Source organism: Liolophura sinensis, chromosome 8, assembly GCF_032854445.1.
Source record: "Liolophura sinensis isolate JHLJ2023 chromosome 8, CUHK_Ljap_v2, whole genome shotgun sequence".
NCBI classification, from domain to species: Eukaryota; Metazoa; Mollusca; class Polyplacophora; order Chitonida; family Chitonidae; genus Liolophura; species Liolophura sinensis.
Window position 1 is genome coordinate 15363573 of NC_088302.1, and position 14442 is coordinate 15378014.

A 14442-nucleotide genomic window follows, 5' to 3' on the forward strand; every position below is an offset into this window, starting at 1 on the left:
GGTTTCGTGGGAGGATTTATCCGCCACTGTAAATGCTCTCCTCTCGTTTTACAAGATACAAGATGAAAGATCACTTTAAGGGTCTCTCTTAATCATTTCCCTGTTTCCATGGCAACAGGGTGTGTTTTTGCCAGTGAAGACAGTCTTTCAGTGGAATTAGCTATAATCTGTAGGAAGAGCTCCGCGCTTCTTTCTGTCACGTGGACATGACGGATCGGACTATTGCTCTTGATAACGTGGCAGCTGATAGGATTTTCTGTCCACAACAGGAAACTGGACCCGATTACCTCTCCTACATTCGGCAAACTGCAGAAGATTATCATTAACTTACACCTCAGTTAATCCTCCAACTGCTTTCTAATTAGAATACTTATTTTTTTCTGTAATACTTTATTAACAAACAACGTCAGAATCTGTGGTATTTTTGTGAATTATTTCAAAATCAGCACGCTGTGATCTACGAAGTTAAACCTGAAACTTTCTGACTGTTGTTCTGATGGTTTTGATATAATAACGTATGACTGCCTTAGCTTGCATGACAAGAGAGGAATAGAGTACGGGGTATATTCATTGAGATTCACATATCACGTTTAACTAACTAATTAACTAACTATAATACTGATACATTTTTTAATAATTGTCATGTTACTCCCTAGGTTGTTTAATATCTATGAATTTTCTTTCCTACAGAGACTTGTTAATGACAAGTCACTGATTAACCTGTAATGATCTCTAGGTACTTCTCCAAGATCGAGCTTGCTAATGACAAAATCATTGATAACTGTTACAATAGCAATAATAACTGTAACAATAACAATGTTTATCAATGACTGAATCGCCAATTACTGTGTAACGCTTGCGGCTTTATTTATTCATGTTGTACATTATTTTGTTTTCGATACACGAAATGCCTTGTTCTCCTTTTTTCTTGAAGGTGACACACGCTTCCTGAATATATCCTATGGGTTGCCTGCTTGAAGCAAATCTCTTTTCCGATTAAATCATTGTATCGTTTCTTTGTTTCAGGGCAAAATGCTGGCTTGTCATTGTTACTCAACGTGGAACACTACGAATATCTGTTCGGACGGAAGTCATCAGTGGGCGTGCGTGTTTCGGTTCACGAACCAGGAGTGCTTCCGGAAGTGGAGGCGAAGGGTGTCAATGTGCCTGTGGGATCTTTTACTACACTGATGATCCAAAAAGTTACGGTGAGCGACCTGGAGCGCATTACAGGGGTTATTTATAAAATCGATGTCCAACTACATGATGGTTTATTGATCAAACTCAATGTTAAGACAAGGAAGACTTCACAAAAGAACTGTGATCGATGACTTGATCAGTCGAACGGAAAGATCAATTCGTGTATATGCTCTGTTGATGTCGCAAGAATTTGTATCCACGACTTTGATCAAATTGAGTTTTCAGTGTTAAAGGGAAATGCAGACCAAAGGAAGAGCCGGGTTGCAACGAAAATATCTTGACAGTTTGTTTGGCGTTTCAAACTGTGAAAAATGATTTTGTTGAAATTAGCATTTGCCAGATTCGTTGGAAAAGGGTGGAACATTCCGCCGTCCGCAAAAAATGACTAGCAAATTACAAACCTTCAATACCCCTATAATTCGATATAAGCAGAAATTTTCTGAAAGTCAAGGATTTCTCCTGAACAATAACAACTTCTCTTTAATGTTCTGAAAAAAAAATGCTTCTTTTTTAATTCCCTTTCATTGGCAATGCTAAAAGTCATTTTCATCGTCATTCGACACCGTTTTATGTGCTAATACTTAATGATATATTCAACAACAGGAACATCACAAGTCTTCGACTCTGGCAAATTGCCAACCCCGCGGCGATAAGCCATACAACAGAAGCATATGCTTGGCTGACTATGAAGAAGATATGGTGAAAGCTAGATGTAAATGTACCACAAGGTCATCAAGAGAAAGTAAGTTTCTTCTCATATAATTCGTCTTTGCCAATAAGGTAAAAGCCTTTATACAGTTTTGTCTTTGAAAGCAATATATAAGCTAAACCATTTGAACACAAACATGATATCGCCAAGGCCACATATAAACTTCGTTCACGTTTCTTCATTTTATGGTATTCGTTGATTGACTGATTTATGGACTGGTGTTCTTTACTTTATACATCTTATATATTATACAGGTTTCCCCCATTGTCTCTACTATGTATTAGGTGTCTTTCGGAATATACATAATATCCTATTAAAGATGAGTTGTGGATAAAGGAATACGGATGTTTATGAATGATGACACATGTATAAGGGATCCTTCACTAGCTAAGTCGGATAAGCGTTGGTCTTGCTGCAGGCGATCGATTTCTGGTCGGTGAGGTTTCAGGCTCGAATCCATCTGTGAACGTTTGGGCGAAATGTTTGTCAAGTAATTGGCGATGGGCTTAACTTTATTCCTAACCTCCTGGTTTACTCCAGCTCATAAAGTTACCGGCGTCGTATAACCGTCGAATTATATATTGAAACAAACAAACAAACAAATAAAAAGAAAATTGACATCAATAATTAAACTTAAGGGAAGCTTTTTTCTTCTTTCGATGATTTGCTGGAAGTACTGATGCCTGTTTCGTTGCTCACATGAGGCTAATGTTTAAACATTTTCAACAACATGAAGGATTGACATCTGACCATAGTGCATTGTTTAAAGGGACACAAAGCCGAAAGAACTTCAGAAATGTTGAGTTGGTTCAGCTAAATACAAAAATGAGTTGCATCTGACTCTTACAAAATCTCCTGGGTCTGTATTTTCCAAATAATATCAAGAGAAGTATAAGGGGAAATCCGTCAGTGGTCTAAACTCTCCGCCCGACAAGATAACATGCAAATGAGGCAACGCAAAGATTCCGACAAAGCAACGTTCGCTCATGGATCGCACATGTAAACAGAAGGCTGGATTAAAAGCGAATTATAAGTCTAGTACACCATATACGATCTTCCTGTCTATCGATAATGTTGTATAAGGTATTCGTAATTCCCAACAATCTGTTCGGTAGAACTGAATTTACATGGTAGACCGCATAATTACAACACAAGACCGTGTCTGGTATTTCAAGTTCGCTGAACATCCCCTGTCGTCTAGACAACGAGGGGAGGTAACCGACTAAAAAAAATCAGTCGCTCTAAATTCAGCGACTCGAGTGAGTTGATGGCTGAAGGGAAACCCTGAATAAAACTGAACATGCGATTGTTCAGTCAAAGCCAGACACATGTCAGTAGACATTTAGAAGTCTCAACGTTATCTAGATAATGTCAAAAATAACAACCCTTCGACGTCGGCGGTATGTCCCTTTAAGGGTGACTTCCAGATTTTCCAATGTAATTTTCACGAGACAAAATATTATACAGTGTATCGTCTCCTGAATGGATATTTTCCGAAGTAGTAAATAAGACGCTATTCAGATATTACTGTGATTTATAGTTTTCTTTCTTTCATGTGCGGACCTAATAGAACGCCTTGTTCAGTTTGTTTGTTAAATTTTGCCAAAAAATTTCAAAAGGTTAACCAAACATAAAGGTACTATAAGTGAGTTAAATTATGGGAACATTGACTTTGTAATAAATGGTGTTTGGTGACGCAAATGTCAGTGAAAATTGAGCAGGACAATGTTAACGGAACAATGAACTTTATTTATGCTTTCATTCTGTAAGACTCGGAAAATCACTGATTCTTACGTAGGTTGGTTGCGAGAAGCCGTTTTCATAAACGGTGTGACAATGCCACAACAATCGGGAATGAAAGCCAAACAGTACCTGAAACAGAAATAACACAAGAACTGTCATATGTGATGGTAACTTTTAGGGCTTGCCATTCCAGTTGACAGGAACACAGATATTGTTTAAGCTAAGAAATGGCTGCCTTGATGTCACATGGAGGCTAATATCCGGAGATCTTGTCATAGGTGATCGATATCGAGAGGACAAATAACCGAATGCTTTAACGGCTCGCTAACAATGCCGCTTTCCTGGCAGAAACTGTAGAAAGCAAAGGCCAAGACCCTTTGATCTTGTATCGAATCGCTCATGACCTGGTCATTAAAGAATCCCGGCAAGGTACACCAAAGATGGCTCGAATAAACATGGAGCAACTCCAATGACTTAGGTTTTCAAATGATGCATTTGTTCTTGAAGAAGAAAGCGGGCATTCGAGTGCGTTCAGCGTAAATCGCTGGGGATTTTTTCTTAGTCATATATGCTTGACAAAAAAAGCGCGCCTGTGTTACATATTTTATAGTCTCCTTCTTTGTTCATATTTATCACAGGAGAATTACCTTTCTCACTTAGGTTTGATTTATTATTTATTTTGTCATTGATTAACATTGTTGGTACAAGTGGGTTTCTGACCATGTCAATTGTTTTGAGGTTCATAAATTATGCACTTGCTCTCACCATAATGCTCGCCGCCGTCGTATAAGTGAAATATTCTTGGGTATGGCGTAAAACTATTAAGCAATGATATAAATGAATATAAAAGAAATCTACTGGCGTGCCTTGCATAATAAGAAAAAAAAACAATCGAACAAAACTAGGTCAGCATTTGGACAGCAAATACTTGAGCAGAAAGGTATCATGTACGCAAAGTATTAGACAAAATGCAAGTTGAATAGCAATATAAAACGGTTTAACATCATAATCGCCCTCCCTCTCGATAAGGTGACAATCTCTAGGAGTCCGCAAATGCACACTATATACTTAGATGGCGCTTTAGTTCACGTTATACAAGAAAAATTAAGAAATTTCGCACAAAACGGGTTTCAATATTTTCAGCGTTGTGTACATTTGATGATTAAAATTTCTGATTTGTATTGTGTTTGTAGTTTTTTCTTATTATGGGAAGCTTACGTTTCATTTAAAATTTTTAATTCTACAGAAAGACGAGATTTCAAAGTTTGTGATGCCAAGGACTACTTCAAGTGCATTGTAACGGTGAAGGGTAAGCTATTCTAATCGTTTTCAGTCCAACATTAATGCGATCATTTTTAGTATTTTTATTCTTACAAAGGCCAAGTTATCCTGTCTTCAACAATTAAGTCGGCTAGATCTGTTCCAAATCCGGTATTAAGGCGTAATCATTCATTCTATTGTAAATGGATATGAAATGATTCCGATGATATAGATGGCTTTGAAGGAAAAGATTCCCTTATTATCTGATGAAATCCATCATTTTAAAAATGGCAGTTTGTTTGGGCATATATATATATATTTGGTGTCTGGATGACAATATGACGTGTTTTACTTTACAGCCAAACTGAATGAAAACGAACGTTTTACAACCTGTCCACCGCGATGTGACTTCACTGACTACGACATCACGCTATCCGAGGCAGGTCTACCGGTGTACGCCGCCGAAGGGAGGCTACAGCGGCTGAACAGGGGTGGAATCCTAGAGAATAACTTTCAGCAGGCTAGAGACATCTACCACAGGTCGGACAAAGTTCTCCTCGACCACGATATCAAGACGTTGGATAGGATCATTGCAGGGTTTAACTCCACGCAGGCTAAAATTGCCAACATGTCCGTCCCTCTTCAGGATGATAGCATGCAATCCACCAACGCCTTTGAAGAGTTGAAGGAAGCTCTTGAGATTCTAAACTCAACAAGTCACGTGCACTACGACGCTTTTGTTCAATTCCGCCACGTTGACTTTTGCCAGGATACTGTTATAAAACATATCGAGGACAACATGGATGACATTCTGCAGGCCGAGTCCGTCATAGAGGATATTCAGAAACTACAGTTCCGAACGGCAAACGAATCACTGTGGAAAATACGACGTAAAGTTGACCGTCTCGTGAGACAGCATGAGGACTGGTTCGCCACGAAATACAGCGGTTTCTTTGTGGAAGTTACCAATGGTATTGAGCGGTTCCGACAAGATTTGCTCGTAGGATATGGCCAGTCCTACAGCGAGTTCTTAAACTCCCGGGAATCTTATCTGGAAAATGTTACACTTATGTTGAACCTGACGAAAACAATTCGTGATTCGTTACTGGAAAATTATCAGTTGATATCCAATATCACAAGACGTTTTAGTCCCGTTCTCATAGGGGGTGATCGACGAAAGCTTTCAGAGGATCTAACCAAAAAACTGACGGAATTCTTCCGAGACGTGAAGTATTTGAAGGAAAATCCGTTACCTCGACTGTTTAAGAAAATGAAGGAACTGGAGAATTCTTACATTCCAAAAAGAAATAAAATTTTAGAATTGTCCGAAACTTTGGTAAAAATCGGCCCTTATTTGAAAAAGATCGATCAGGAATTGAGTGGATTTTTCACCAGTGTCCGCACGACACTATCCAATCTCCAGTCGGCCATTTTGACACTGAATCAAACACTGGCTGACTTAACAAGAAAATACGTCGCCAGTGTTTTCCAGAAGACAGAGTTAGCAGAAGAAATAAATGCCGACAGATTAAAAGCAAAGATATCAGCAGCAGAGGTAAGTGTTAAGGAAAAGCTGATCATGATTTCGAATCACCGGTTAAGTGTTACATGGATATTTGCTAGCTGATTTGTGAAGGGTTTTCTGATCATTGCAGTAATACTGTGTAAAAGTTAGTTGCAATTATTCATTTAAAATGAAGATAAAAACATATCACCTTGTTTATGATAACATCAGCTCCATTGATTGATGACTATGTTTCGGCGCAGATTTCTAATTTCAACTTAAGTCTGACTTGATACCGATGTCAGAATCCATTACAAAACACCAGTGAATGATGAAGATCTTATTCATCAGAAATTTGTAATATATTTTATCCCATACCAACTTCAAAATGAACCTTAAGGAAGTTAAGAAATGAGGATACTTTGTTCTTGTAAGAAGGTATGTTGACAAAGTCGCAAACAATTGAACTGTTCGAAAGAAAATATCACGGAAACTGTTAAGATGTTAAGCTGTCGTAAGGTACTATTGGAATTTTCCTAAATATGGGTATTCACTTTTAGATCTTACTGTGTGGCCCACGGAACTATTGCTTGTCCTAATTTGTCATCGTGGAGAGTACACCGCTATTCGCTAAGGGTATAATGACGTATGCTAAAGGCTGTGTTTTATCGTGTTTTTCCGTAGCTGCGCGGATTAACTGTCAAACGTAAAAGCTGCTTAACGTAGAACACGGTTTCCTACTAAACGGCAACTCAAAGCCTTTCAATGCTACCGGCGAAAGCAGCATGGCGAGCCTTCTATCATGGACTTAAAAACGCGAACAGCTTATCTTCTTCATGCATGATTAAGGACAAAGTATGACAGTTCGGAAACGATTTGCATACTTTCCAGTGGTAAAATGGTGGATTGCTCGACTGGTTTAGTCCGTTTTAATTGCACAGATATCTTGTGTAACGACCGCTTTTGTCAGATGGCAGATTGTCGTGAAACTAAATCGCTGCAAACAGAAGGCCTAATGCGCGTATCACGCAAAACGTAACCCTTTGCTAACGAAAAGCATCAACATAGTGTTTGCTTCTGGGGGTTTAATCTCCAATGCTCAACATTTTAACCTAAGTTGAACCGAGCTGAGTTCTTACGCAGTGGGTTGTGGGAATGGCGGCGTCTTCAACACCTGGCACTGTCGTTACGCACTTCTGCGAAGGGAAGCATGCTTGATCCGCCTTCAGTCCGTCAGTAATCTGCATAGGGATGTTCTCATAGGCCCCGACTTCGTCAGCTCAAACTGGATAATGTTCCATTGATTCTGTATTGCAAAGCGGGACAAAAATATTCAGGCATATTTTAAGGAAAAAAAGGCAACCTTTGAAGGTCCTATTTTGCTCCTTTATGATAGGGTCAATTGTATGACAAATATTTGCAAACGTTGTGATATTGGACAGTTGTTTTTTATGCCATTTTTTGAAATGCGGATCACAAAAAGAAACATCTAGAGAGCAAGTATTCAAAGAAGAATCCATAAGTTTAGTGGCTCATGCATCTTTTGGTTAATCTGACCATTGAACCTTGGTTTCTGTCAACAGCCCGTGTATACGCAATTATACATAAAACATGACGTCGGCCAAAAGGACAATCGTCAATCCTTCTCTCAAGAATACACACATTAATACTTAAACTTTTTCCAGCTTTAGCATTATCACTCAACAGCCACGCCAAAACCTAAATGATTCATACCAATGTTTTGCATTATGAAGGGGCCACCTAGGATGTTTGTGTTTATTGTGCAGATTTAGTATCCAGTTTACTAAGTGCTATAAACATATAGTGTAAATGTGACCAGTCCAAATAATGTTTGCTACAACTTTCACTAGGATCACCAGCGTTGCCATAGCTACTACCATTGATTTAGGTTTGGCTCACAAGGATAAATCAACTTAAGGTTGCCTAACCTCAGAACGGCTTGCATGCATTTATCTGACTATAAACCTTGGGTATGTACCAAGTTGACTTCAGCACCATGCTTTACGCAAGAGCCATTATCATACTATTTCTGCACAGATTACGTTTAGCCCTTTGTCATCTGCTTGATCATTAATGTGAATTTAACACTATCTTACAAAAGATATATTTAAACGAAAGTTTAGCCCCGCTTTACATACAACAGTACATACTCTTTTCTTCTGCCTTTTAAAGCGATTTCTGAAGAATACCGCGTCTTTGTAGCAATAGATGGTGGTATTATTACATAGATGAACTTGTCCGAAAATAAATCCAAATGACATAACTCCGGGGCGTTATTGCTGGAGGTTCGTTGATGTCTACCCAGTGTCTGTTTGAATAGATGGACGTTCAGCGGCCTGGGATTAAATAACTCGAAAGGGATAGTTGTTCTAGAGAACAGCACGATTGTTGATCAAGAACGCTTCGCCATGACTTGGGTTTCGCGAACTACAGCTCAGGTCAATATTTACAGACCTTAAATAATCTCGTGTGATCCTATTACTTGTCTGCTTTATCGATCTCACAGTCCGTGGTTCGGATTAAAAGTGTCTCTGGTTACAAAAGTCACGTCGCTCTCTTCTATTGCCGGTCGTGAGAAGGCGCCATTGCTGCCGAAAAGGGCAAATCCTGCAATCAGAACAGACCCACGAGTAGACCGGCGACTGGCCCAAGGGAAGTAATTATCCGTCAAATGCCACAAACCAATCCCAACTATAACAATAATTCAACCAGCCAGACTTACAATATAATTGGGAATACTTTGTTTTCCTAGAGAAATTAAACCTCAGACGTGTCTAAAGCCTACAAAAGCCTCTGACCATATGGTTTGGTGGGGTGAAGTAGACGCCAGTCGGGACAGCCAACAGCTAGATCGTTATTCGAAAAGCCCAGGATAAGATCTACCTGGCCTTATGCTGACTTCAAGCTTCGCCAATTTTAGAATTCCCTCATACGAAAAGAGCCTATGATTAACCGAAACTTAAGCAATGTATGTCCCGTCGAGTTTACCCATTTCTGAATACTTTATGACTCCTTAAAGAGTTAAAGTGCAACAGAAAGGTTTGTACACTTACCATTTATGAATTGGTAAGTAGCATAAAACTAGCATTACAATATGCATTCATCTTTCTCCACTTTTCGCTTTCTGGAATCGACCACCGTAGGTACTATGTTTGAAAATTTGAACTTTGCTGAGAACAAAACCTTGTGCATTCTACACAACAGATTGTTGTGAATATTAATGGACTCTATGTACTTTGTTAAGAACAGACCGTTGTCAGTGGTTTGTCACTTTGTACTCCATTTAGAACAGACTAGCTTGTAAGAACTTGCTGCTAAAATATCATTATTGGAACTTAGACGTCAGTTTGTATATTGTTGATAACACAGTTTTGTGAGTAGGCATCGGTATTTTATTCACCTTAGAACGCACGATTTGAGTGAGTGAGTGAGTGGTTGGGGTTTAACGTCGTACTCAACAATTTTTCAGTCATGTGACGACGACGCACGATTTGAAACACGTGGTATTATGCTTCATATAAACTATAATTTAACAGTTATGTTACTGGTTACAATGTAATGAGGCTTATTAAAATACAATATTCAGAAACAATGTATCACATCCTACATTTATTATTAATATTAGTCCTTATAACTGGACAAGATTTCATATCTTAATAGTATTACTCGGAAGAAGCCTCTACACGAACATCACGTTTCAACAGATAGTCACGGCTTTTTATTTTGGAACATTCCTTCTCTTTTTGCCAGACGTACTTGCTGGAGCTACGGACCACCGTATCGGGGCTCTTGGAGACGGGAGGGAAAATGTTTAAACTTCTCAAGCCTATAGATCACAGGCTGATAGACTTCAATCTTCTGTCGGTGAAGGCGAAAAACAGTCTCATAGAGTCGCTGAAGTTCAAAACGCTGGAGCGAATAGTGGAGGACCTGAACGAGAACGTGGAAGAACAGTTGTCTACCCTGAATGACCTCCAGACGGAACTGGATGATTACCACAGGGGCTCCAGGCTAAATGGCAAATTTTACTTGTAGGTTTTGTACTAGATGTTTTCTTGCGTATCATTTAAAATTTTAAAATGTGTTTGAATTGAAATGTCGATGGGTTTATATCAGTATTCTTGTTCCGGGACAGTGTGTCAGGACAGGTGTTTTTGGCATAGCTCTCCAGTAGAAGAGCATTTAGAATACCATGTTGAGGTAATTTCATAATGCGATCGAAACCCTGCAGTAAAAGGACGTTAAATAGAATAAACGGATAATTTACACAAATTACATATTTTTTCTGATATAGCTTCATTTTTAGCCTTACACAAACGAACTCTCTTTGAGTTTGAGGGAGGCCTTTCGTTATTATGAAAGTATGATTTATTTCAGACCAACATATAGCTGCTAACCATATATTTAAAAACATTGAAGAACTGTGAATTGGAATTTTCCTTGCTGTAAAGCATACTTGCTTATTAGAGAAAATAGGGGATGTAGAATTGTGTAAAAGTGGGTGACAACTACACACATTCAGCTAATTTGAATATCCAGTTTATTAGTGACAGCGAGATATATAATGAAAAAATAGACATTCAAAGAAGTTTTAGCTTATCAGTCTATAATGTATCAGTCAGAAGTTTGAATGCAAATTTCGAAATTCACCTCATTCGAACTCACTTGCATATAATGCAAAATGTCTAAACAGTAATGACGCTTTTCATGATTTGAAAACATGGAACATGGAAATCAGCAGTTTTATGAAAAATAATGCCTTCCAGAACGTTGAAAATTTATTAGGATTGTAAATCTGTCAATTTGCTTAGCTTAAGATAACGATAGTAAAGCCACTGATCCTGCAACCTTGTATTGTTTACCTAGGAACAACTTCCTGCAACTGGAGGTTTACTTCCCAGAATTGGCGGAGACTATTATCACGCATGAAGAAACATACGGACTGATAGCTCTGGCATGTAAGTATATAGAAGATGTAGTTACCACTGCCTCCATTGCTGAGATGATCGAGTCATACTTTACTATTTGTGTAGACTGATAATTGGGTAGCAAGCAAGATCAGGTCGTTTTCTCCTGTGTACCTACGTTTTCTCCCAACCAATATATTTGATCGCTTCGTATAAGTTAAATAAGGTGGAGAACATCACTGAAATAAAACAACAAATAAAAAAGTCAATAAACAAATAAACAAATAAATAAATTGGTTTTGGAGAGTGAAAAACGAAACTTCAAGTAGAGATTTTCTTTTGAATTTCTTTATCAATGTCCATCAGCTTCATAACGAAATACTATTATTTCTGCATCGTCATTGAGTTTCTTTCGTGCTTGTGTCCCGAAGTTGACATATACCGTGTCAATATTAGTGTAATATTGTTGGAAGGGATGGTTACCAATGAGCAACGGTTTACTCAGGATAACCCACTTTCCACAATCCGTGAAAGGTCTTGCTGCTGTTGAGTGAAATATTCTTGACCATAGCGTTTATAAATCCACGCTAAATAAATAAATCAGAAACTCTGTTATATGCTGATATTGGTTTTTTCTGTCATTGCAGGCGATATCGGATCATCGTTGGCCCTATATCTGGGTATAAGTCTGCTCACTATATTTGGTCTACTTGACTTAGTGTTACGATCCTTGTTAGGAAGCGGTTCGGCGCGGCGGTAAGCAAGCTCGGGGGATTCGGCTCGGTGTATATTTTCAGCCAAGGAGAGTACAAAAAGTGGTTATTTCTTCGTCTCCGTTCCTGTGGTACTGTACTGTTTGAAATCTACGTCCCTGCTCTCACTCCGAAAATTCATCATATCTGCCCAAGCCTAATCGTTCCAAGTATCTGACCCATGCGTGTTACCTGGTTTCATTAGGTTTTAGCTCAGCTCGCGTACCCCTGCATGGAACCTGTGGAAACGGTTAATGTCACTGAAACATGGCTGTGAATTTTAGGCCAGTAGAGCATATAGTATCCACGAATGCTTACTTGTGTGTGGAGTTTGTGGTGAAAAACTATTGTGGTACGAGAAAATACACAAACTGTTTCCAAAAGATTTTGGAGGTGTTTCGATACAACTCACTGCAGATCAAGACTTTGTGGGGTATAGAGCAGTCCAACCATTAGACGATCGGGAAATTGTACGTCTCACGACTGGACCGTCAGTGGGATTTGTGGGACAGGGGGGATAACTTTTCCAATGGGCAAGTCAAGGGGAATAATCTGCACAGTGCAGTGAGGTGTCAAGTAAAACAACCCACGATATATGTATTTCAGTGAAATCGATGTAACTGTATCTCAACTTGATACGTTGTACTGTACACATTTTTGTGGGGAAACATTTTATAAATGATATGAAGACTGTTTCGTGTGGTACAACAGAACACAGAGCTGTGTAGGTTGACATTATGGACTCTTCAGTGGCAAATCAGGATTGGCGTGATATTGTGTCTGCTCTGAGAAAAAACGTCTTGAACTGAAGTGGACAAATATGTCTGATTGTGACGTCTGTAATGGTAACAATTGTGAACTTCAAATAAGTAAAGAAATGTGACAATGTTTGTCGTATTGCACAACCAAAGTGCAAAATACGTTTGTTCTCCAGAAACTACCATTAAGGCTTATTTTTCACATTGTCAAAGTGAGAAGACAAACAAGTAATTTTGTTAGAAGTTTAAGGCGCAAATAAAATAAGACAAGGTTTTGGTTTTGGGTAAGACCGATACGACTCTTTAGGTTGCTTTAATATCCGTGTTTATGAACTGAGAGCAGAAATGGTGTATTATTTGCCTCTTTGCAAATGCAATACAGGACAATGGAAGCAATGTTTTCTCTTCAGGGAGAGAACAGAATTAATCTTATCGTAAAAGGAGTCAACTGTGTGAAGGATAAGCCAACTGGGACACGAACTGCTAAGCTGTAATAATAAACAAATGTTTTCAAGATAACTGGGATAATGTATATACGGGGAGTTTGGTGTGGTGTATTTTGGCTTAACCAATACAAGCTGTACACTTTTACTCGCAATGCATAGTCAAACGTACGCTTGGTGTGAATACGGAGCCAAAATAAAATGTGGCTGATTAACCTGTAATTTTAAAATATTGTAAATAGTTTACCAGATATACCCTCCTCAGAATTTTTAAAGACCTTTTAAGAGTATGGTTTAGCGTGACACCCCAAATTATCTGCAAGGCATGTTCTTTTTCTGTGTTCCAAGTCTACCTTGGGACAACATACACGCATAGGTATACTAAGACGATGCTTCTGGTTATCCTTGCTGTATCCAATAGTAGGGAATTAAGCATCTTTATTTTGGGTTCCTCTCTCGATTTATTTTGGATGTCAACATTGACTGTAAACCTGGAACGTAAACCAGGCTCCATTGTAAATAACCCACGTGTAGAAATTTTATTTTATATTTTCGCTGAGCTCATGTTTGTACGAAAGATGTGTGGAAGTTGTAAATATGGATGCCTGATGAATTCGGGCGCAGTAAAATGAGGTATTTATAAGGGCATTTATCAGGACGCCTGTATATTAGATGTAGCGATATCATAAACAGGGCTTCTTTTTTTTGTATATGTATATTGTACGAAACACAATCCGTTTATGAGTGTTCAGAATGTACTTCATCCTTATATGCCTGAATAAAGTATAAACTGATCTAATTCTATTGCTCTCTGTTGTTTACCTGTGTTACTGTTGGCTTCGTGATACTGTATGGAATGAACAAATAGAGATTTGCACCCTTTTCGGGTTTTCGCAGGTATTGGAAACATTTCTGAAGTGCTTGGGCTCTCTCCCAATAAATAAGGGGTCGATCAGGACCAGGATATGGAGGAAACAAGGAAAAGTTTGAGGAAATGTTTGAAAGCCAAGTACCTCCTGACAGGAGGAGGGTTCGATGTCTCTATTTGTACAATGTTTTACGCCGCACTCAAGGATATTTCCCTCATACGACACAAGCCAGCATTATGGTGGTAGCAAACCGGACAGAACCCGGCGGAAACCCAC

General features: G+C 38.7%; 1 protein-coding gene across 1 annotated transcript in view; it reads left to right on the plus strand.

Moving 5' to 3' along the window:
* The window catches only part of LOC135472863 (uncharacterized), a 76359-nt gene extending 62269 nt beyond the window's left edge, over nt 1-14090 (plus strand). The window contains exons 5-11 of the mRNA XM_064752570.1: nt 1027-1208; nt 1804-1942; nt 4899-4961; nt 5272-6467; nt 10188-10468; nt 11304-11395; nt 11992-14090. Of these exons, the coding sequence (XP_064608640.1) occupies nt 1027-1208; nt 1804-1942; nt 4899-4961; nt 5272-6467; nt 10188-10468; nt 11304-11395; nt 11992-12104 (2066 nt within the window). The 3' untranslated portion in view covers nt 12105-14090. The remainder of the gene's footprint in view (nt 1-1026; nt 1209-1803; nt 1943-4898; nt 4962-5271; nt 6468-10187; nt 10469-11303; nt 11396-11991) is intronic.
* The last annotated feature ends 352 nt before the right edge of the window (nt 14091-14442 follow it).